The 20,185-nt window shown below is 49.6% G+C and overlaps 2 protein-coding genes across 2 annotated transcripts; one reads left to right on the forward strand and one right to left on the reverse strand.

Annotated features, from left to right (window-relative positions):
* Positions 1–478: 478 nt before the first annotated feature.
* Positions 479–4,595, forward strand: DLX5 (distal-less homeobox 5). Its single transcript, XM_090287831.1, has 3 exons — positions 479–1,027; positions 2,912–3,096; positions 4,123–4,595. Exons 1-3 carry the CDS (start codon positions 673–675, stop codon positions 4,450–4,452), a joined length of 870 nt encoding a protein of 289 aa, XP_090143957.1. The 5' UTR covers positions 479–672; the 3' UTR covers positions 4,453–4,595.
* Positions 4,596–14,900: 10,305 nt separating this feature from the next.
* On the reverse strand, positions 14,901–19,162 carry DLX6 (distal-less homeobox 6). Its single transcript, XM_090287832.1, has 3 exons — positions 18,663–19,162; positions 17,209–17,402; positions 14,901–15,409 (listed from the first exon to the last, which is right to left on the reverse strand). Exons 1-3 carry the CDS (start codon positions 19,066–19,068, stop codon positions 15,158–15,160), a joined length of 852 nt encoding a protein of 283 aa, XP_090143958.1. The 5' UTR covers positions 19,069–19,162; the 3' UTR covers positions 14,901–15,157.
* Positions 19,163–20,185: the final 1,023 nt, after the last annotated feature.

The raw sequence follows: 20,185 nt of genomic DNA on the forward strand, positions 1-20,185 counted from the left end.
CTGTTCAATTCCACATTCGCCCCTGGTGAAGCCCACGGGGCGGGGGGGACGGCGGGGAGGTGGGGAGTAAAGAAAGACCATCGCCAACCTCACCCCCAAAACATGTGCACTTTCCAAGGCTGCTGATTGGAACACATTGTCTCCAAACATTGCAAAGCTGGTGTTGGGGCTTCTGTGTTTTCTTTGGTATTCGCTGAAAACAGACTTAGACCTCCCCTCCTTCCCCAACAAGGAACAACACACGCGCGCGCGTGCACACACACACACACACACACACTTCCCTCTCCCTCCATTTTTTTCTCCCTCTTTTTTTTTTTTAAGCAATGCTTTGTTGTGTTAAAACTAGTTGGACGAGTTAGGGTGTTGCTGCTGCTCCGGAGGCCCTGGCCAATGGAACCCGATCCACCCCGCTGTGCGTAAGCGCGCAATTAAGGATTTAACCAAGGCTGTGCTGCGCCTCAGTCAGCAGTCAGCCTGCCGGAGACCGAGCCTCCAAGACTCCCAGCCTCCTCCTCGCCGCCGCCGCCGCCTCCTCCTTCTCTCCTCCTCCTCCTCTTCCTCCTCCTCCCTCGCTCCCACAGCCATGTCTGCTTAGACCAGAGCCTCTCCACAGCCAACTCGGGCAGCAGTCGCCACCACAACAGCAAAGACAGCCGCTGCCGCCTGGGAGCGATGACAGGAGTGTTTGACAGAAGGGTTCCCAGCATCCGATCCGGCGACTTCCAAGCTCCTTTCCAGACGTCCGCAGCCATGCACCATCCGTCTCAGGAATCGCCAACTTTGCCCGAGTCGTCGGCCACCGATTCCGACTACTACAGCCCCACGGGGACAGCCCCTCACGGCTACTGCTCTCCTACCTCTACTTCTTATGGCAAAGCGCTCAACCCCTACCAGTACCAGTACCATGGCGTGAATGGCTCTGCCGGCAGTTACCCCGCCAAAGCTTACACCGACTACAGCTACGCCAGCCCCTACCACCAGTACGGAGGAGCCTACAACCGCGTCCCGAACGCGACCAGCCAGCCAGGTAACAGGGTGGGAGCCAGCTCAAGGGGGAGCCAGGGTTCCGGAGGGGAGTGGAGGGGGGGGAGATTGGGGCCCCACCATCCACTGCAATGGGGGCGAACCTGGCAGAAGGGAGTGGAGGCCTGGACTCTACAACCAGGAGAGGTTCCCAGGCCAGCACTTCGGGCTTCTTAGTAGGAGAAGCCTTCCGGACTTTAGACCAGCGACTCTTCCCTCCCGCATCTTGGGAGTGGGGGTTGGGAGACTCTGTCGCCAGATTCCCAGTTTGCCTGGTCAGGAAGCCAGCTAGGCTGGAAGGGGGGGTAGGAGTGGAGAGAAGAAAGAATCTAGCAGCCCTAGTGGCATTTGCGTAATAAAGGGGAGGTTAGTTGTTGGAATTTTTGGTAAGCGTGCTTGGTTGGTGCGAGTGGGAGTGTAAGGCTGCCTCAAAGGTTCCGTCGGGATTAGTCTGAGTGCAGCCACGAGCCAGCGTCGTGTGGGAGCCCAGAACGCTCGAGGTGGGGTGGGGGTGGGGTGGGGAGCTGTAGCCCGCCTGAGGAAGAGAACCTTGCGGTTTGTCCAAGGCACTGCCAAAAAAAAAGGCCGTTTCAAGGTGAAGGAGGGTTGCTGAGGGTTCACCTTACTAGAGCGATTTTCTTTTTTCTCCACAAGTGCCTAAAATTTGTCTTCCTCCTCCCCACCTCCTCCTTTTTCTACTGTCTTGAAACTTAGTTGGAGGGTTTAAGAGGGTTAGTGAGCTTGGGCGGGAAGAGGGAGGCATGAGGTCTCCTTGGGGAGGTTTTGCTGGTCAGGTTTGATCTCTTCCCACCAGCACATTAATAATCCTGCTAATATTAGCATCCCCTACTCTGGCAGAATCCAGACCACAGCCCTCATCCTCCACCCTTCCTCTCCCAGGAGCCGGCCACACACACACACACACACACACACACACACACACACACACACACACACCCCAAGGAGAGCTTCTCCGCCCCCTCAAGAGATGGGCACTTTTGATAAAGTGGGAAAGGGGACTTGTGGCTCCAGGGCATCTTTGTCAAACACGAGTTCAGAAAGTCTTTTTCCCGTTTATAATCAGGATTTTGAGAAATTCGTCCCGACCTGCCGCCCCTTTCTTACGAAAACGCCCCACCGCCGATTCCTTTTCAATACGGGACTCTTGTTAAACTTTAAGAGCCTAGGGGTAGGATGTCTTCATTCCTTTCAATGTCTCTGTATTTCCTGCATAAGTGAAAGATTTTTTTCTTTTGGCCAAGAACTTATTAAGTCTATTTGTAAAAGAAACCAGACACATCTGTGCCCTCGCAGATCTGCAGGGAGATTATGGGGGCTGCATAATCGGCCCTCTGTCTGCGGCAGCCCTGGCCGCTTGCTGCTGAATTGAAGGAGCATAGTTTGCTTGTGGGTCTTTGAACTTTGGATCCCCCGTTAGCGTCTTCCGTACCCATGCGTCTGGCCTCTGCGGTCGCCCCAATTGATGCTGTTGGGGGGAGATCACCGCCCTCGAAGCCCAAGGAGGGGGCTGGCCATGATCACCCCAGAACGCGGTAAAGCACGAGGTAGGCTAAAAGCATGTCCGGCTGAATCAGAAAACGGCACAAGGGCAAGATCCAGGAGGCCAAGAAGCGAGCTCTGCTGTCCTTAAACAAGCCCTCGAGAACTTGAATGAACAGAGTAGGAAATTAATTTGAGACAGACTACCTGGCCTTTCCATGATTTGGGGGAGGGGCATATGTCTCTGGGTTTTGTGAAGCAAAGTCGGTGGTATGGGGAAACAGAGTGAAGACTGACTGGTAAGAAACTCCGGGACTGTATTCGAGGGTTCTGCAAAAGCGCCATTGTCTGCCGACAAGCTGTAACCGGTTCTGTTTTGATTATTTAGAGAAAGAAGTGGCCGAGCCCGAGGTGAGGATGGTGAATGGCAAACCAAAGAAAGTTCGTAAACCCAGGACTATTTATTCCAGCTTTCAGCTGGCCGCGTTACAGAGAAGGTTTCAGAAGACTCAGTACCTCGCCCTCCCAGAACGAGCCGAGCTGGCCGCCTCACTGGGACTGACGCAAACACAGGTAAATCAGGCCGGGGAAGAGCCCCGCCTGGGCTGCATGCCTCACTAGGGCATGCGGTTCTGTCCCCGCAGGCTGGAGCCGATCGGATAGCACTTGCGGAAAAGTCACTTACAGATAGTCACCTTGCACCTTTCCCTCATAAGCCAGACCGGGTGTCGTCGCCATGCGACGTTGGGGACGGGATGGAGACGTCGATCATCCCTAGAGGTCCCAGCTTCCAGCCTGTGGGAGCGACGGGCAAACTTCTAAAATTGGAAACAAGGGGGAGGGTTCCTTCTAGGACGCTCTCGCAGCCTGGAGAAATTGTCTAGTGTTCTGCACAATGCAACACTTCTCGAGTCTCAAGCCGAGCAAAGGCCGAGGATGTCGCCTCCGGCCGGAAAACCTGAGGGGTCTCGCCATTGCTGTTGCAGAGCCGCAGCAGCCTGAGGGGCCGAGGCGGGAGACGCTGTTGTGTAGGGTAATCTTCCTTTGGAGGATCCCATTCCCTATACCCCCACTCCAACCCCTATAGAAGTCTTAAGAATGTTCAAGTCACCACCCAGAGCTGCAGGAGGATTCTGACCTTTCTCGGAGCTGAGGAGGGGGTGAAGGGAGTGGGGCGGCGTATTGGGCGATTAATGCTCTACCTGCTTGAATTCGCGATCGCATAGTCGGCTCCACGACCCTTGCGCCCTGGGCTCTGGCCATTGTTTTGGAGACTTTGGCGGCGCTGCGTTCCGTGCGTGCTGCGTGGGCCTACACGTGTGCACAAGCCACCGGGGAGACTCGCCCCCTTACCCCCACCCCCCGCCCCTTGCCTCCAGCCCAAACAAAAGACAACAGCCTCAGGGTCGTGCCCTCCCAGTGGCTGGGGCGCGCGGATCCAGCCAGGGCGCCCTATGGGGCGCGAGACCCAGGCTGTGCCTCAGGCCCTGTCCCTTGACTATAGGCAGTGAGCTGCGGGGAGACGCCAGGGCCGGGCCGTGGGGGGCCGAAGATGCCTCTGAGTGTCCGGGTAACGTGTGCCTTTGTTCCCCTACCCAGGTGAAAATCTGGTTTCAGAACAAAAGATCCAAGATCAAGAAGATCATGAAAAACGGGGAGATGCCCCCGGAGCACAGCCCCAGCTCCAGCGACCCCATGGCGTGTAACTCGCCGCAGTCTCCGGCGGTGTGGGAGCCCCAGGGTTCGTCCCGCTCTCTCAGCCACCACCCTCATGCCCACCCTCCGACCTCCAATCAGTCCCCCGCGTCCAGCTACCTGGAGAACTCGGCTTCCTGGTACCCGAGCACAGCCAGCTCAATCAATTCCCACCTGCCGCCGCCTGGCTCCTTACAGCACCCGCTGGCGCTGGCCTCCGGGACACTCTATTAGACTGGCCGCTTTCTCTTGCTCTCTTTTTTGGGACTACTGTGTTTTGCTGTTTTAGAAAATCATAAAGAAAGGAATTCGTATGGGAAAGTTTGAAAAACAGAAACAAAAAAGATTCATGTGTAAAGCTTTTTTTTTTTTTTTTTGCATGTAAGTTATTGCATTTCAAAGGACCCCCGTCCTCCCCTTTTTTTACAGAGACTTTTTTTGCGCAACTGTGGACACTATCAATGGTGCCTTGAAATCTACGACCTCAACTTTTCAAAAGACTTTTTCCAATGTTGTTTTAACCATGTAAATAAGTGTAGATAGAGGAGTTAAACTGTATATTCTGGATAAATAAAATTATTTCGACCATGAAAGCAAAATGCTTCTTAAAAATACTTCCTTGCCCCCTTATAATGGGCTAGTGATCTTATGCAAATGCAGGCAATGAAAGGAAGATAGGGTTTGAAGAGATCCAATAAGGCAAAAAGCGAAATGGAAATTGGCAGCTGCATAGATGCAGAACTTTACATGTTATGCGCTGGATGCTGCTTTATATGTTTATATGCATATGCGGCCTATTTATATATATTTAGGTGTGTGTGTTTTTCGTAACCACAAAAACGTTTAGATAATTTTAAGTTTAACCCCAAATTGTTTCAGATAGAAAGTAACCATGGAATCTAAATAGGGTTCTCCTGCCCTGTGTGCGAGAAAGGAGCAGAAATCCCTCAATAATGACTCTGAGTTCTAAGCTCAAAGCAATTATGGTGGAGAGCTGCCCCCCCCCCAGCTTCTGTGTGTTGCCAGAGCAATTAGACAAATTACACTCCCTTCAAAGGGAGCTTCCATAGATGAGAAAATGAGAAAAGAAAAGAAAAAAGGAAGAAAAAGAAAATTTCTCTCCTATTACATTTTTTAAAATCTGTAATGTTTGCAGCATGGCAAATGGTAGTGCCTTGGACTCTTTCGTGTGCCCTTATAAATTTATCTGAGCTCTTTCAGAGAGAAGGGAGGATCACAAGACTTGAAAACAATGATGGGCCTAGATCAGCAGGCCAGACAGTGCATGTGGGGGACATTCTTCTTCTACTTAGAGAGGGAATTGTGGGGTGGAGGAAAGAAGTAAAAGCATCGTGGCCTATTGTTGATTTCATTTCCATTTCATATGAGATGAATATATATATATCTTTTCTTTCTATTCTCTTTATCACTCTCTATTTTTTTTTCAGAACGGAGCTCCTGCTTTGCTTTTACATAAAACAGTGGCAAAGCAGGTTCCAAACTATGGGAAATTGAATCTGTTTGCAGGGATTTCTCCTTTGTGAAGGCTAGTTTGGGGTGAGAGGAAGGGCTTGCTGCAACTTTGGCCTAAGTCCTGTTCTTCTCCCCTACCCCTGCATATGGACATCCAGTGTGACCAGAGCTATAGCCCGGGTCTACAGCTGTGCTCCCAGGTCTGAACTGTAGGAGTCTTTTAAACTGTCATTTAGTTTGCCTGTCTCTGTTTCCTTGAGATACCAAGGGAAATTGTATGTTGGGAATTACAAGATGCAGGAGGTGTATTTTACAGCTAGGAAGTTGGCAGCAATAAACGTGACAAAAGAGTCTTCTTAAAAGAGGGGTGGTTGGAGATTAGAACATAAAAAATTGCATCCTGTCATCTGAGGATTTCTGAGAAGGTTCTTCCAGGGTTAGGAGAAGAGACCTGAGCAGGCAAGCTGTGTGCCCCACAGGGAATTTACCTGTGTTGATTCTCATTCTCTCTCTCTCTCTCTCTCTCTCTCTCTCTCTCTCTCTCTCTCATCTCTCATTCGGGGGATTCAGAGTTTAGGCGGATCTTTAGGAAACACCCCACCTAGCCCCGCATCAGCTCACCCGTCCACGGTCAGGGCTATGGACCCCTCTTTCTCTCCCACCTCTAAAGTTTGAGTGGCTGCTTCTCTTTTCAAATGTGTCCCCCCTCTTAATTTCCCCCCAGCTGTTCTTTCTCAAAAGAAGTTCTTGGTGGCAATGCAATGGGGGTTGGGGGGTGAAGGAGCAATATGAAGCCCCACTTTGTTTTGTGCCCTGGCAGAGACTAGGAGGATGAGGGGAATAAGTGGAGGGATCTATTGCTTGATTTTCTTTCTTTGCCTGTAAGGATTTCGGGAGTTTCCATTATACGGAAAGCCAAAGATTCCTATCCAGGGAATCCGGCTGGGAGAAACCCTGCGCCCGTGGTTTTCGAGGGTCAGCTTTTCCCTAGGTGGGCGGGCACCTCTCTCTCTCCGCCCCTGGGTGCCTGTTTGGGAAAGTTGGAGGGGGCGCACCCACTGTACATCTCTAACATTTCCTACGTGCTGGCTGCCTGAGAGTGGCAAGAATGTACTTGGAACTTGCTATCTCCCCTTCTGCACAGCGAGAGGACAGATATTTTTTCCAGCCGTCCTGTCATCCCCCCCACCTTCATTCCTGGCTTTGAAAAGGGGATCCCTTCATGTCACCCCAAATCACCCGGCTCAGTCAAGCTGATGGAAGGGCTAGTTTGGACTCTTCCCAGGAAAGGAGAGGGAAACTCTTCTTAATGACTACCCTTCCACCCCTAGCCTTGCCGCTGCATGTTGTTAAGGGCACTAAGCCTCGTTGCGACGCGGGCAAGCAGAACGCCGTACGCAGGCTTGGTTTCAGGATTCCTTCCCTTGTGCTAACCTCACTTCTTCCACTCGCAATGGCCTCTTCTCTCGCGCGGTTTTTTTTTTTTTTTTTAACTTGGTCTGGGAGCTGTGGACAAAAATATTCTGCCAAACCAGTCTGTAGCGGGTTTTCCCTGGCACCATGGGGACTCTCCCGGGGGGATTTAACTCCCTGCAGCCCTTCGTTCAGGGATGTAAAAATAACAGATCCTCAGCAAAGTCTAAAAATATCTGTGTGATGTTCCTCTCCCTTGCACTCCTCCCACCCTCCCTCTTTCTCTCCATTGTTTATCTCTATATCTAATATAAACGTACACCACTTCCCAGCATATTCCTTGGTCTGCCTGACCCCACTTTCCCGGACCTCTGCCTGCCTCTTCTTGTGCCCACTTGCCTAGCTATTAGTCTAGTGCTCCCAAGATATCCAGCCCACTCCAAGAGTTCATTTTCTTTTCCGAGGGCCTCTTCACACATCCTCACACTCCCTGCTATCATCTTGGGGCTCCCTCACAAAGCCCACAAAGACCAAGGGGCCCAGAATATCCTGCCCCCGCCCCGCCCTCCTGTAAAAGATCAGATAAATTAGTCTTTGTTTGGGGCTAAGCAGATTTCTGCCACCACCACCACCCCTCTTTTTTTTTTTTTTTTTTCCCTGGCGGCCAACTCCTTGTGGAACAGGGGGCAGCCTGGGCAGCCGAGAGAAGCCGCATTCCTGTGGGTGCCAGGCGGCTCCAGTCCTGAGCCACAGGGCCTGAGACACACACAGAGGAACCCGCAGACCTCGATGCCCTTGATCTCGCTCTCTCTCCCCTCTTGTTGGGTCACCCACCCGGGAGCCTTTCCACCCACACTCTGATCCACCCAGGTCTCGGCCTCGGACAGGAGCGTGCTGACCCGCGCACCAGCAGACGCACACACCCTCTCCTGGTGACATAGGCCGGGCCAAGATCTCCCCGCCCATGCCAATCTTCTGTTTCCCGCCCCTTATCCCACAATCCAAGACGAGGCGACAGGCCTCCTCTGGCTCCTTTGATCCCACCGGACGCCCCACGGCTCGCGGCGACCTGGCACCGCCGTCCTGGGAGTCGCCCACAGCGTACCAAAGGCAGGCCGCTCTGCTCCTCCAGGCGCGCCCTCCAGCCTACTCCGGCCTTGACACCACTCGGTCTCCTGAGCTCCCCAGCTCAAAGCACAAGGGATGCCTCCTGGGACACTGCCCCCTGCCCTCCCACTCTCCTCCCGAGCTTTCTTTTATCCTAGGAAAGGGACTTTTAGGGCTACCCAACCACGACCCCCCTTCCCGTTCTGTCCCCGTAACCCCTTGGATCGCAGCACCTCCCCCTGGCCACTGGGATCTCGCCAACCCCCAACTCTCCAACCCTCCCCTGAGGCACGCCTTGAGGGCAGACACCCTCCCGCAATTCTGGGAAGCGCGCCACGCCGGCGGATCCGCCTGCGGTCACCCCTCTCCTCCACCCTTAAGCACCCCCTCCCACGCGGCTGGGTGGAGGCTCCCCCCTCCCGGGATCTTGGGGAGGGGGCTCTGCTGCTCGCTCCAGCCCTCCGCTCGCGTTCCCAGGTAGCCTGCTGTCTTTTCACACTGTACTTGTTTTGGGGTTTTTTTTTTTTTTTTTTTTTCAGTCACAGCGAACTCTGGGCCTCCAAAACAGCCCAAATAGCGGTAGCATGTACGGGATTGGCTAAATATTTTTCTACGCAGCCCTGCTCCCCACCCCAGCCCCATCCGTGTTTTCTTTTGCATCTGACAAACTTTCAAGTTCCCTCGTGGCACTGGGCAGAAAGTATAGGTCGTTTCTACCGCAGGAGGGGCAGGAGTGGCAACCGGGGGGAGCCTTCCCTTTCAAGCACCCAGGGTTGCCGGCTGTAATGTAATAACCTGTTTTATAGGTCGAGTTCTAACCGTGAAGATAGGAACCGGGGGAATTTTCATGAATCTCTCTTTAAAGGAGCCGGGAGTCCTGTTTTGCAGCAATTAAGTGTTTCTGCTCTTTTGTTTGCTGGGACTTCATATTACTTCAGATTTATGGGGATCCGAAGGAGTCTCTTTGCCAAAAGCTCATGTATTATTGAGTCTGTTCCACATCCTAAACCAAGATTTATATAAAACCGTGAAATACCACGCATTACGACCTTTCGCCACAGGAAGGGAAAAAAGCTCATAATATCATTCTTCTCTCTCTCTCTCTCTCTCTTTAAGTTCAGTAATGATTCTCTCTGTCAAATCTCCACTATACAGAGTCTAGTGTATTCTTTTTTAATTCGGCGTGGGTGAAGGGCAGTAACCAGTTCACAAACTCTGATTTGTTTTAAAGCATTTTTTTTCTTGTAAAGGCGAGAAAATAGAAATTTGTCAATAGAAACATATTGTTATCCAAAGACTATTTCTGCCACTTGTCTTTTGCAAGGTAGAAGAAGAGGGGTGGGAGAAGAGGCAGGACATGAACTCTATTTCTATCTATAAACAAGGTCACTACACAAGAACATTTCATTATTGCCCTTAAATTCACAGGAATTAAGAAGCCTGCTTGTCACCCTGCGGGATGGCCCTAGTTGGGCAGTTCCCTGGTCTGTGAGGTGGTTGGGGGAGGAAGAATCATTGCACAATGTACTGGAGGCTGAAAAAAATGCTCAGGAATTCTCAGTGCTCATGGTGGGAAAATTGAGCTCCTGAGGATATCATGGTTTTAGGTATCCCTGACCAGAATGTCCCCACTAGGAACAAGAACTAGACTCCAGAAGTCTCAGCCAGGGCAGGGTCCACCCTCCTGGAGGCAAGAGCTGGAACCTGGCATTCACTTTCACTCTGGGACCAGCACAGTGACCCAACCTCTCTCCAGACTCCTGCTCTAACTCTCCAACTCTCTTTCTCTTCTTGTCGGTCCTTCCACATTGTAAGGAGACTCACTTTACAAAATGGTGTTGTACAACCATAGCTAGGGGCAGCGACAGTTCTTTTCCAAAAGACACTGGACTTTCTGGAACCCAGAAAGAAGCACATCAGTTACTTGTAGCAAAAGAAGCATCTGGACAGGTTTATGTGGAGGAGGTGTTAATTAATAAAAGTTAATAATAGGATTAAAGCCAGTAGCCAGCCAAGCAGAGTAGAGGAGACAGCTTCCCAGCCAGGCTTTATTTAATTAGCAGCAATTAATATATTTTCTGCTAATATCCTTTAGGACTCTCAGTGACTTGTTCCCTGTGAAAGAGAATGGAGATGGAGCTCAGGAACACTTACATGCACTCAGGGCATTTTGTGCTAATGACAAGAGAGACTGCAAATTTATTTAAGAAAATGTTCATAAACAAGTGACAGACACTCTGAGGCTGGCTTCATGGAAACAGCGGTGAAACTGACAAGTGTTCTTCACTTGGGGAAGAGGCACTTTTCTTTAAAATAAGGAAATGCTTTAGGGGAGAGAGGGGAAAGACAAGGATTTTAAAAAAGAAAAAGAAAAATTGTTTCAGACTTCAGGCAACAGCAGATGCAGCATCCCTTGCAAACGTATTGAAGATTTGGACATGAAATACTTCAGACCACTGATTTGCTATTTTCTTAATTCCTGCTCTTCTTTTTCCATATGAATCAAACAGTCTTTTGTCCTTCAGGGTTTGATTTGATCGCTACTGTTCACATTTCAATTTTGTATTTTCCTCTTCCTATACCATTACTCATTGAGTGCCCTGTGAAATTACAATCGTACATTTTCAACTCAGCAACCCATTTGCAGTGCAAAAATAGGGTCTAAATAATGGCTGAATTAGCCCTACTGGACAGTTTCAGATGTAACACTCTGTAATAATTATATTGCAGGCTGGATTAGGATGCTATTATCATAATCTGGACGTTTACAATTATCTGTAATTTGCAAAGATGCGCCAGGTCTTGATTACAGCAGTTTTTTTTTTTTTTTTTTTTTTTTTTTGTATCACGCTAACCATCACTAAACAGTGACAGTAATAACAGCTAATTTTGCTGGCAATATAAGAGGTGCCGGGGTGTGCAAACAATTTCACACCTGGATGTGCTCACTCAACCAAGAATATAGAGAAAGAGCTTCTGCCCTGAGACTCAGAAAAATACTCTCCTCTGCTTCTGTTCAGTATAGATTTCTAGACCCTGATCATTGCTTAAGAGATATTCACTGGGGGTAAGTTTTTATTTCTTTCATACTTCAAGGCATAGTTCATATTTCTCTTCTCACACTTTTCAAGCTATGTGTTACTCTTCTAATTCATTATAGACTGCAACTTTGCTTTACAGATTTTTCAATTCTGACCCCCCCACCCCACCCTTTTAACAGTATAAGAGGTGTCGTTCTGGTGAGTAAAAGATTCAAGTGAGAACGGAATCCTTAAGAACTCGGATCTGTCTGTTTTGCTTTCTGTGCTGTTGATATATTTGGTGCAGCTTGTGACTGGAGACTGCGGAACGGACTAAGTTTCTGTAAGGTGTGGAGGGAGATTCCAAGCTATGATCTCTTTGCAAATTGTTACTCAAAGCTAGTCCTAGGCGAATCCACCGAGATCTTTTTGTGTGGTGATGATTTTAAGTTTGGGGGCATTGAGAGAGCAAATGGAGCTGGAGGTAGTGCTCCTTTACTAACACAGGTATGCGGATATTTGCAACGGCAGGTGTAGTCTAATCTCTAGATTGCATAGCCCTTAAGATATCCTCCATTTAGGAGAAAGTTTCAGGAATAACAGGTACCTAAAACCCTTCAGGGTTGCTTTGCAGGGTCTTTGCTTCAACCCTGGGGGGATGCGGGGGATGGTGTTGGAAGAGGCGAGATGCCTTTCTAGAGCTATTGCCCGCGGGGCCTGAATGCTTCGATCTTGGGGTTGGAGGGGCAAGATTGGCCAGAAGATAGAACTGAGCTGCTGGGCCCAGGAACCAGTCTGATTTAGGAGTGCACGGAGGAAGATTCTCGCAGGAAGCAGTGCTGTTCTATCTATAGATGACGCTGTTTCCTGACGCCGTAGACGCTGGAAAGCTAGAAATGTTAAGTACAGGAGCCTGAGAAATCTTTGGCTCTCTCACCCAAGTGCAGAAAGGCCTTTATCTGGCAGTGGCGGGAACCTTTGGACTAAATTGTGTCAAAAGATAATGAGATGCTTATTGGCGCCGGGGAGAAAATTTCCTCTTCACCCTCACCACCTGCAGCTATTGTTCTCTTTTTTTTTTTTTTTTTTTTTTAACATGAGAAATATGGTCAGAACGAGACTCTAGGACTCGAACTCTGGGGAAGTGCGAACGTGGGGAGGCGTAGTAGGCAGCGCGACAGGGTGATGCCTTTTGCCCACGCCCCTCCTACCAATCCCTCTCTTGGGAATCAGTTTACCGGGTCAACACTTTCTAAAGAGCGAAAATATTAACCCTTGAGGTTCAGAGAACCCAGGAAACCCAGCTTCCAAGGGGATATGGAGAGAACCTCTTGGCAGAATTTGTTTAATTAAACTCATATTAAGAGATTGATACAAGGCGCATCATGACAACACCTCCAGTGTGTTAAAATGCCTTTGTGGATTTCAGAATTTCATGTACGCATTGTGGTTTGGCATGTGTCTGGTGAATTTTTTTTTCTGTTAAAGAAAAATTAGTGTTGGTTTCAATGCATGGTAGCTTTCTCCCTAACGTAATTTAAATAATTCAGCAAAGCCCCACTACCAGCTGTACTTCTGCAGCCTCTTCCATTCTTTTCAGCATTATAATTTTGGTTAATTTTCAATTTTAGGTCCTACGTCTCTGCAATTTGTGTATGAATAACAGAATAATTTCCCTCTTTTGTTTCGCCTTTCCTGTTCCTGAATCTAAATAAAGATGGCTTTTTAGTATTAAAAGTGGAAGAAAATTACAGGTAATTATCTTTGACGGTAAAAACGCTGTAATCAGCGGGCTACATGAAAAATTACTCTAATTATGGCTGCATTTAAGAGAATGGAAAAAAACCTTCTTGTGGATAAAAACCTTAAATTGTCCCCAATGTCTGCTTCAAATTGGATGGCACTGCAGCTGGAGGCTTTGTTCAGAATTGATCCTGGGGAGCTACGAACCCAAAGTTTCACAGTAGGAAGGGGGAAAAAAGAAAAGAAAACATTTTTCCTAATGTAACAATGCGAATGCTAGAAAATGACAAGACTGATCGGTTTTAAACCATTCTGAAGACTGACTGAGCATGGAAGTTCCTCAACAAAAAAAGGAACGGGTATATTGGTAAGTAGTCTTTGCTTTGTGTCTAATTATAGTGACTGTCCTTTGCACGACTGTATGTCGCTGTCATTATATGGAGCACTCTGAGTATCTCTATTGACTTCTGATAAATGGCTCAGTGGTTTCAAGGTTCATAATTTGAAGGATGCCCAGGTCTGTAGCCATTAATTCTCACAGTATGGGGCTTCCTGCCTATATGACGAAAGGACTTTTCATTTCCATTATTTCTAAGCTTTCCACAAGATCGGAGGATGTATTTCATCCAGGAGTGTGCTTTTTCCTATCTAGCTAGCTTGCAAAGAATTGTAAACATTAAGTAGTCATAATTGTGCATTTACTTTCTGTTCTTTTCTCTTATTCTTTCCTCTTTTTTCTTTTTGTTGTTAAAAACTGCTTCTAAAGAAAGACCAATACAGCTTTATCATTTCAGCTGAGAAAAGGGAGAAGAGGATACTTAGTTTCAGCACTAGAAACTACTGGATGTCTGGAGGTTGTCACAGAATAGGAATAGATCATTCTATATTTTAAATAGAAGAAATTATAATAAACTATTTTTTAAAAGCTGAGAAAACATCCATGGTTAATGTTAAAGTACTTAAGACAAAGGCTAATGCTGCAAACTGACATCTTTGCAGGCACTTGATGTGTGTGTGTGTGTGTGTGTGTACATATATATGTGTATATATATATATATATGGCTTCCCATATTAGGAAATGGAAATTCTTTGAAGGATGATAGAAAATATACTGAGAGGGAGGGAGGGAGGGAGCAGGTGATGAGATAGAGACACACAGAGAGAAATATACAAGACACTCCCAACATTTTGTGGCTTTTACTCCATATATGAAAGAAGACAAAAACATACAAAGTATATGTACAACTAAAATTCAACAATATATACAGAAATGTTTCTTGATATAAATGTCCCTATTAGCTTAGTGAATGCCACCAATTCACCTAGTAAAGGTATCAAAGCAATAGAACCATGATTTTGGTTGTTTCCTCTGTCTTTCCTGATTCCAGTTCAGGGTTTGGGGGTGGGGTGGGGAAAGAGTGGTTTTGTTTTGTTTTGAAATCATCATTCTTGCTCACTGAATTTTGATAAAACATGCAGCTTTCCCTTTGTGGCAACGTTCTAATATTACAGCTGATTTTTACTTTTTCTTTAGAGAATGGTTGTTATGTGAGGGTTTTTCTTTTCCTTTTTTTTTTTTTTTTTTGTCTTTTTGTCTTTTTTGTTTTTGTCAGTCTTGGATTGGTAAATAAAAACGTAGGAGTCTGAAATGCTTCTGTTTCATCATGTAATGCCTTAAGTTCATTAAACAAGTAAAAACGCTGCCATGTTTGCGCAGATTCTTCTGGTGGGGGGAAATGTCTGTAAAAAAAGGTTGTTTTAATGGATACTCCCAAAGAGGAGAAGAGGCTCAGAGCCTGGATTCCCAAGGGGTAAGAGAAAATATACTTACAGTGAGGGGTTTTAGGAGCGCTGGCATAGTAACCAGCTTCTCCTTCTCCCTCCCTCCCTCCCTCTCGCTCTCTCCCTAAGATGCAAGATCAATTACTGAGGCTGCTCCAGGGAAAAGGCAGACAGGAAAAAAAGGGAAAAAGGAAAAGAAAGGTGGGGACAAAGGGAAAAAGGAAGGAGTGAGGGAAAGAAAGGGCGAGGGGAGTGAGAGAGAGAGTGTGTTCGGATGATCTCGCCAGATATGAGTTCTCCCGAGCCTGCTCCTTCGGCTCGGTTCGGCGGCTGCAAGCAGGTCCGGATCCTCCTTGCCTTGTTCAGACGTTTCCCTACGGTATCGATTTCCCTCGGACAACTCACATCATCTGTGGTCTCTGCATCGTGTCCTGGTGTGGCGAGGAGTACCAATGCGAATAGCCGGGCATGTAGCTGTTGGGGGGCATACTGACGCCCTTGGCTGAGGCGGAAACGTCCCACACTGGAGGCAGCGCTGGCGAGCGCGGCGACAGGGCCGCTGAGCCTGGGAGAGGGTCGCTCTCATGCGGGTTACTGCCTTGCTTCAGCAGTTTCTTAAACTTAGAGCGTTTGTTCTGAAACCATATCTTCACCTGGAACGAAAGGCAGCAGTGATTATTAGGCTCGAAAACATCCAGAAGTGCTTCAACTTGAGGCTTTGGAAGCAATTCTTTAAAATAATAATAACGATGATGGTGGTGGTGATAGTAGTAATAATAATACAACCCAAACCCTCAAGTCCCCGCCTTCCTTCACCTCTTTCTGGCCTCCTCTCCCCCCACCCTACCCACCCATTTACTAGGTATCTTATCTGGATACCTAAACTCTTCAGCTGGATGCAAACCTAGGTTTAAAACAACAGCATAAGTAAGACTAAAATAAAAATGAAGGTGAATGAGGGTTCAAAGTCTAAAAAAGTCTTTTTGGATCAAAGTCAGCTGAATGCACTTTTTTCTGATAGTCTGTTTTAAAAAAAATATTTACCAACCCCTCAACTTGGCATCTCTATGCACGTACAGTGAGCATATGCCTATGAACAGATTAAAATTTGTACATTTATAACCAAATGCCTTGAATATCCTTATGCACATAGTATTGCACATGCCACAGACTGTGCATGGGGCATCTTTCACTCTACATAAATATATTCCTATAATCTCGTAGAGTTTAGGAATTGTACCTCCCTCATTCTGTACTTTGCATGTCCCTTAGTCAAACTGTGGTCAGCAATTATCACATGATTGTTAGTGCAGTCACTTAAAGTCAAAGGGCCCCTGAAAATTAAATGGGAATCAGGAATCTGGAAGAATATCTAAGCTAACATACCGGGTCTCTTTATTTGAAGAAGGAAATTCTATGGTGCAGCTTCCTTTACCTTTAAAATTCCTTAGCCATAGGAATTTGCTTTTCCAAGAGGAATACAAGTTACTGAGTAGCAGGAATCCCTTCGTTTCAAGCCCCAAATATTTCCAGTGGCAACATGGCAAGAGAAAGTAGGCTGAATTGAAAAGAAGAGCTTAGGAGCATCTGTTCTAAGGCACCACACAATCATTCCCCAGCAAGAGTCTCATAAAGCCTGAAGTCCCCTTGCTGAAGATCACCCACCTCACCTGAGGCCTACCACCCCATGCAGCTAAGTTAATCAACAAGGACAGAAACCACAGGTGATTGCAGCCTGGCTTTATGACCAGAGTCCTAATATACCTGTCTAAGCCCCCTTCCTGTGAAGTCTGAATAGGCCCCAAATGTCTTTCAAATTAGTAGGACAGAAGAACTTCACCAACTGTACTTAACTGAGGCTTCACCTGCTGTAATTTGGGGAGCATTTCTCTTTGATCTCCACCTCTGCCATTGCTCCCAAGTGCTGAGCTGTAGGGAGGTACCTCAGCTTGCACCAGCCAGTCGCCCTGCATGATTTAACCATTGAGCTTAGGGCAATCTTCAGATAAACTCACTTCACCCATCCCAGGGTGAATAGTCAGCACCTTGGTCCCTCTCCTAAATCCTGTTGGAGACTATGACTATCCTCCCTTTTCATTTTACTTCATAATTCTTTCTTTCTATGTCAACAAGCTAAAATACTTAAGTCCCAGTTGTTCTGTTTTGAAACAGGACGCAAATAAATGATGAGCTTTGTCACCAAAGGACACTAGACTGGGGTGGGGTCGCCGAGTGTTGGGAAGATATGCAAATCCAAATCCAGTATTCAATACCAGGTAATTTATTCCAAACTGTGTTGTCCCAGCAAAGTGCGTAACTGGAGCAAAGGCATTTCTCATTAATCTCCTTCCATCCTTGGTTGACTAGGCCAAGAATTCCTCCTGATGTGTTCCCTGCCCGATCTGCAAGCAGGGTCAGCATTTCAGGGATATTCGGGCTTCTCGGGAATTACCTGTGTTTGTGTCAGTCCTAAGGAAGCTGCCAATTCAGCTCTCTCAGGAAGGGCCAGGTACTGAGTCTGCTGAAAGCGATGGTTTAAAGCCTGAAGCTGCAGGCTGGAGTAAATGGTCCGAGGCTTCCGAATCTTTTTCCCTTTTCCATTGAACCTGATTTCCCCGTTTTCAATCACTGTAGTTTTTTGTTGATCTAAAAGCAAAGGATACAGAGGAGCAGTCACCCGTGAGGCTATTTCTGAAGTCAGTATCCCTGAGCATGGCCTGGCTTGCGCAAGGTCTCCCCCAAAGACCAATAAGGCTTTCCTTGAGGCGTCCCTACGCCACCCTGACCTCTCAGAGTCCACGGTGCCCGTGTGTTCCCAGAGGCTGCAAAAGCTTATCTCGGCTCCTGACTCTGTCACTAACAAAGCTCGGTGGCTGGACCCAGGAAGCGCCCTCGGCCCTTGGGCAAACAGCCTCGCTCTGCCGCAGAAGAGGCGGCGCCGGCCACTCTCTGGGGTGCGCGGCGCCGTGGGGCGGCAGCTCTCTCCGCGGAGTCCGACCCCCAGTTCTGGCTTTACAGTGCTTTAAGCTGTGCTTGAACCGCCCTGGCGTTTATGCGGCCAGTTGACTTGATGTCACTAGCTCCAAGCCCGGTATATCAAGACCTTCGGCGTGTTCGAAATGATTCTGCTGAAAGGAACCAAAACCCCATACAAAACGTAATCAGACGCTCGGACCAGCTCCCTAGCAGACTGAGCCTCGCACGGCAGTTTTGCCCGCTCCGGTGCTGAAAACCATCCTCCCTAGGCCCTGTGCGTCGCCTGCACGAACAAAGGAGCAGCCGACAGTCTATCGAAAACCCAGGGGGAGGGGGCCGGTCAGGGGTGAGGGTGGCAGGACACCTCGAAGCCCGCGGGAAAGAGCCCAACTGTGACCAGCTTAACTAGAGCCAGAGGCCATGCCACCTTTCCTCCGGGTCACCGAAACGCACCCGGCGACCCATGCAAAGTAGGCCACCGGCTGCCCACATTGGATTGGGGAACAAAACACGCTCCCCAGTTTCGGCCCGGAAATGTCCTGCCAAACACGGGTTACAGCCCGGAGGGGAGGATGGAGGCTAAGGGCGCGCAGACCCAGCGGGCTGGAGACCGCAGTGAGGGCCAACTCGCTGAGCGAAGCCTGCGCCGAACAGGAGGCGCGGCCCCAGAAGGGCGCGGGAGACTGGGGAGCAAGGCGGGTCGCGCCGCTGCGAAGCCGAGGGTCCGCGGCGGCGCGAAGAGGCCCGGCTGGGCGAGGCCGGCAGGCAGGCGCCAGGCAAGCAGGCGCGCACGAGGCCTGGCCGGGGGCGCGCCGGGCCGCCAGGGGGAGGGGGCCGGTAGAGGCCCGGGCGCTGAGGAAGTGAGCGGGGCGGGCGGGGTGGGGGGCAGCCGGGAGGCGGGAGAAGCGAGCTGCCCCGGCGGCCTCTCACCTGTGTCGTCCCCGCGCGTCTGGGCGGCCGCGCTGCTGTTGTGGTAGGACTGGAGGTAAGGGCTGTGCTGCGAGTGGCTCATGTAGGGGTAGGCGGCCAGCGAGCGGTGGTTGTAGGAGTTGCCGCCGCCCGCCGCGTAGGGCGAGCCGTGGTGGTGGTGCTGGTGGTGGTGGTGGTGCGACCCGGCCGCCGCCGAGTGCAGGCAGTGCAGCGGGTAGTGCGCGCCTGCCATGGCCGGGGAGCTCTGCTGCGAGGGCGGCGGCGGCGGCGGCGGCGGCGGCTGCTGCTGCTGCGGCGGCGGCGGCGGCTGCTGCTGCTGCTGCTGCTGCTGCCCGAACTCCATGAAGGCGGATTTGGACGAGTCCTGGCCTTCCAAGCCGTCAGCCATCGTAGTCATGGTCATCATCAAAACTTTGGGGGCTGGAGAAAGCCTTCTCCCGGGTTTCCTCCACCCTCCCCCCACTTGGCTCGTGCCGCTCTCCCCTCTGCAGCCACCTTAGCTCTTGGGATCCTTGCAAAAAAATTAAAAAAATTTTTAAAAGAGGGGGCGGAGGTGGTTCTCCCTCTCCCTCGCTCTTCTCTAATATATATATTTTTAATATAAAGAGATATAGTGAGCGGGGCCTTGTTAACTCAAAGGGAGGAGGAAGGGGGAGGGATGGGAGATGAGAGGGGGAGGGGGGATCTGCTCTCCCCCCCTTCGTTTCCCCCCTTGAATTTTTTGGGGGCTGGTGCAGTTTAAGGCAGAGATTTTAAGGTGGATTCTGCGAAAGTTGCGCGTCTGCTTTCAGACTTGATGCAGACGCCACGAGTCGAATGGTTTGTCTCCAAAGGGCAGCGCCTCCCGATTGGTCAGTCGCCCCCTGACGTCACAGGCGCACGGCTTCTACTGGTGTTTGCGAGCCTCGCAGACTTCTTCGCCTACCTCCGGCAACTCCAATCCCAGCCCGGAGCTGCAGTCGGGGCCGCGCGGCTCTGCGCACAGGGCCGCCCGGGAGGGAGGTGCCTTCACGCAACCAGACTCCTGCCGCAGCTCGCGCCCCCAAACCCGGAGCCTAAGTTCCTAGAACCGCAGCCCTGGAGCAGACTGGCTGGAGACTGCTCTCTCTCAGTACCCTTGAACCTTAAGTAGGCTGCCTGTGCTCAGAAGTAGTGACCTCTGCATTTACAGCTAGGCCCCCCAACCCCCGCCTTTGACCTCCCACCCCCCTCCACTACAGTCCCACGGGAGCGTGCTGTCGCCGTGGATTTTTCTAGACGTACTTTATTGAAGCCACAGAGGGAAGAAGAACCCCCACACCTGGGCTCCACCCCATGGTGGGTGTTGTAAAGAAAAAAGAAAATCAGACCCTGTTCTGACGAGGTTTCTGCCGTTGCAGTCCTTATATTGAATAAAAAGGGGGAGAACCCCCCCAGAACGCAGCAGCCTGTTCTGAAAGTGAATTGTTGGAGGACTGACAGTAATGCATTTTTTCCTATTGAAAACAGAGGCTACTGTAATGCTTTCAAATATATGCAAATGA

This window comes from Furipterus horrens, unplaced genomic scaffold, assembly GCF_987537825.1.
Source record: "Furipterus horrens unplaced genomic scaffold, mFurHor1.1.pri manual_scaffold_9, whole genome shotgun sequence".
Taxonomy (NCBI): domain Eukaryota; kingdom Metazoa; phylum Chordata; class Mammalia; order Chiroptera; family Furipteridae; genus Furipterus; species Furipterus horrens.

Coding starts and splice junctions, on each gene's coding strand:
- DLX5 (XM_090287831.1), top strand. CDS start 673: ATGACAGGAGTGTTTGACAGAAGGGTTCCCAGCATCCGATCCGGCGAC. Junction 1,028..2,911: donor GAACGCGACCAGCCAGCCAG/GTAACAGGGTGG, acceptor TTGATTATTTAG/AGAAAGAAGTGGCCGAGCCC. Junction 3,097..4,122: donor TGGGACTGACGCAAACACAG/GTAAATCAGGCC, acceptor TCCCCTACCCAG/GTGAAAATCTGGTTTCAGAA.
- DLX6 (XM_090287832.1), bottom strand. CDS start 19,068: ATGATGACCATGACTACGATGGCTGACGGCTTGGAAGGCCAGGACTCG. Junction 17,403..18,662: donor GACGCGCGGGGACGACACAG/GTGAGAGGCCGC, acceptor CTTTGCTTTTAG/ATCAACAAAAAACTACAGTG. Junction 15,410..17,208: donor TAGGACTGACACAAACACAG/GTAATTCCCGAG, acceptor CTTTCGTTCCAG/GTGAAGATATGGTTTCAGAA.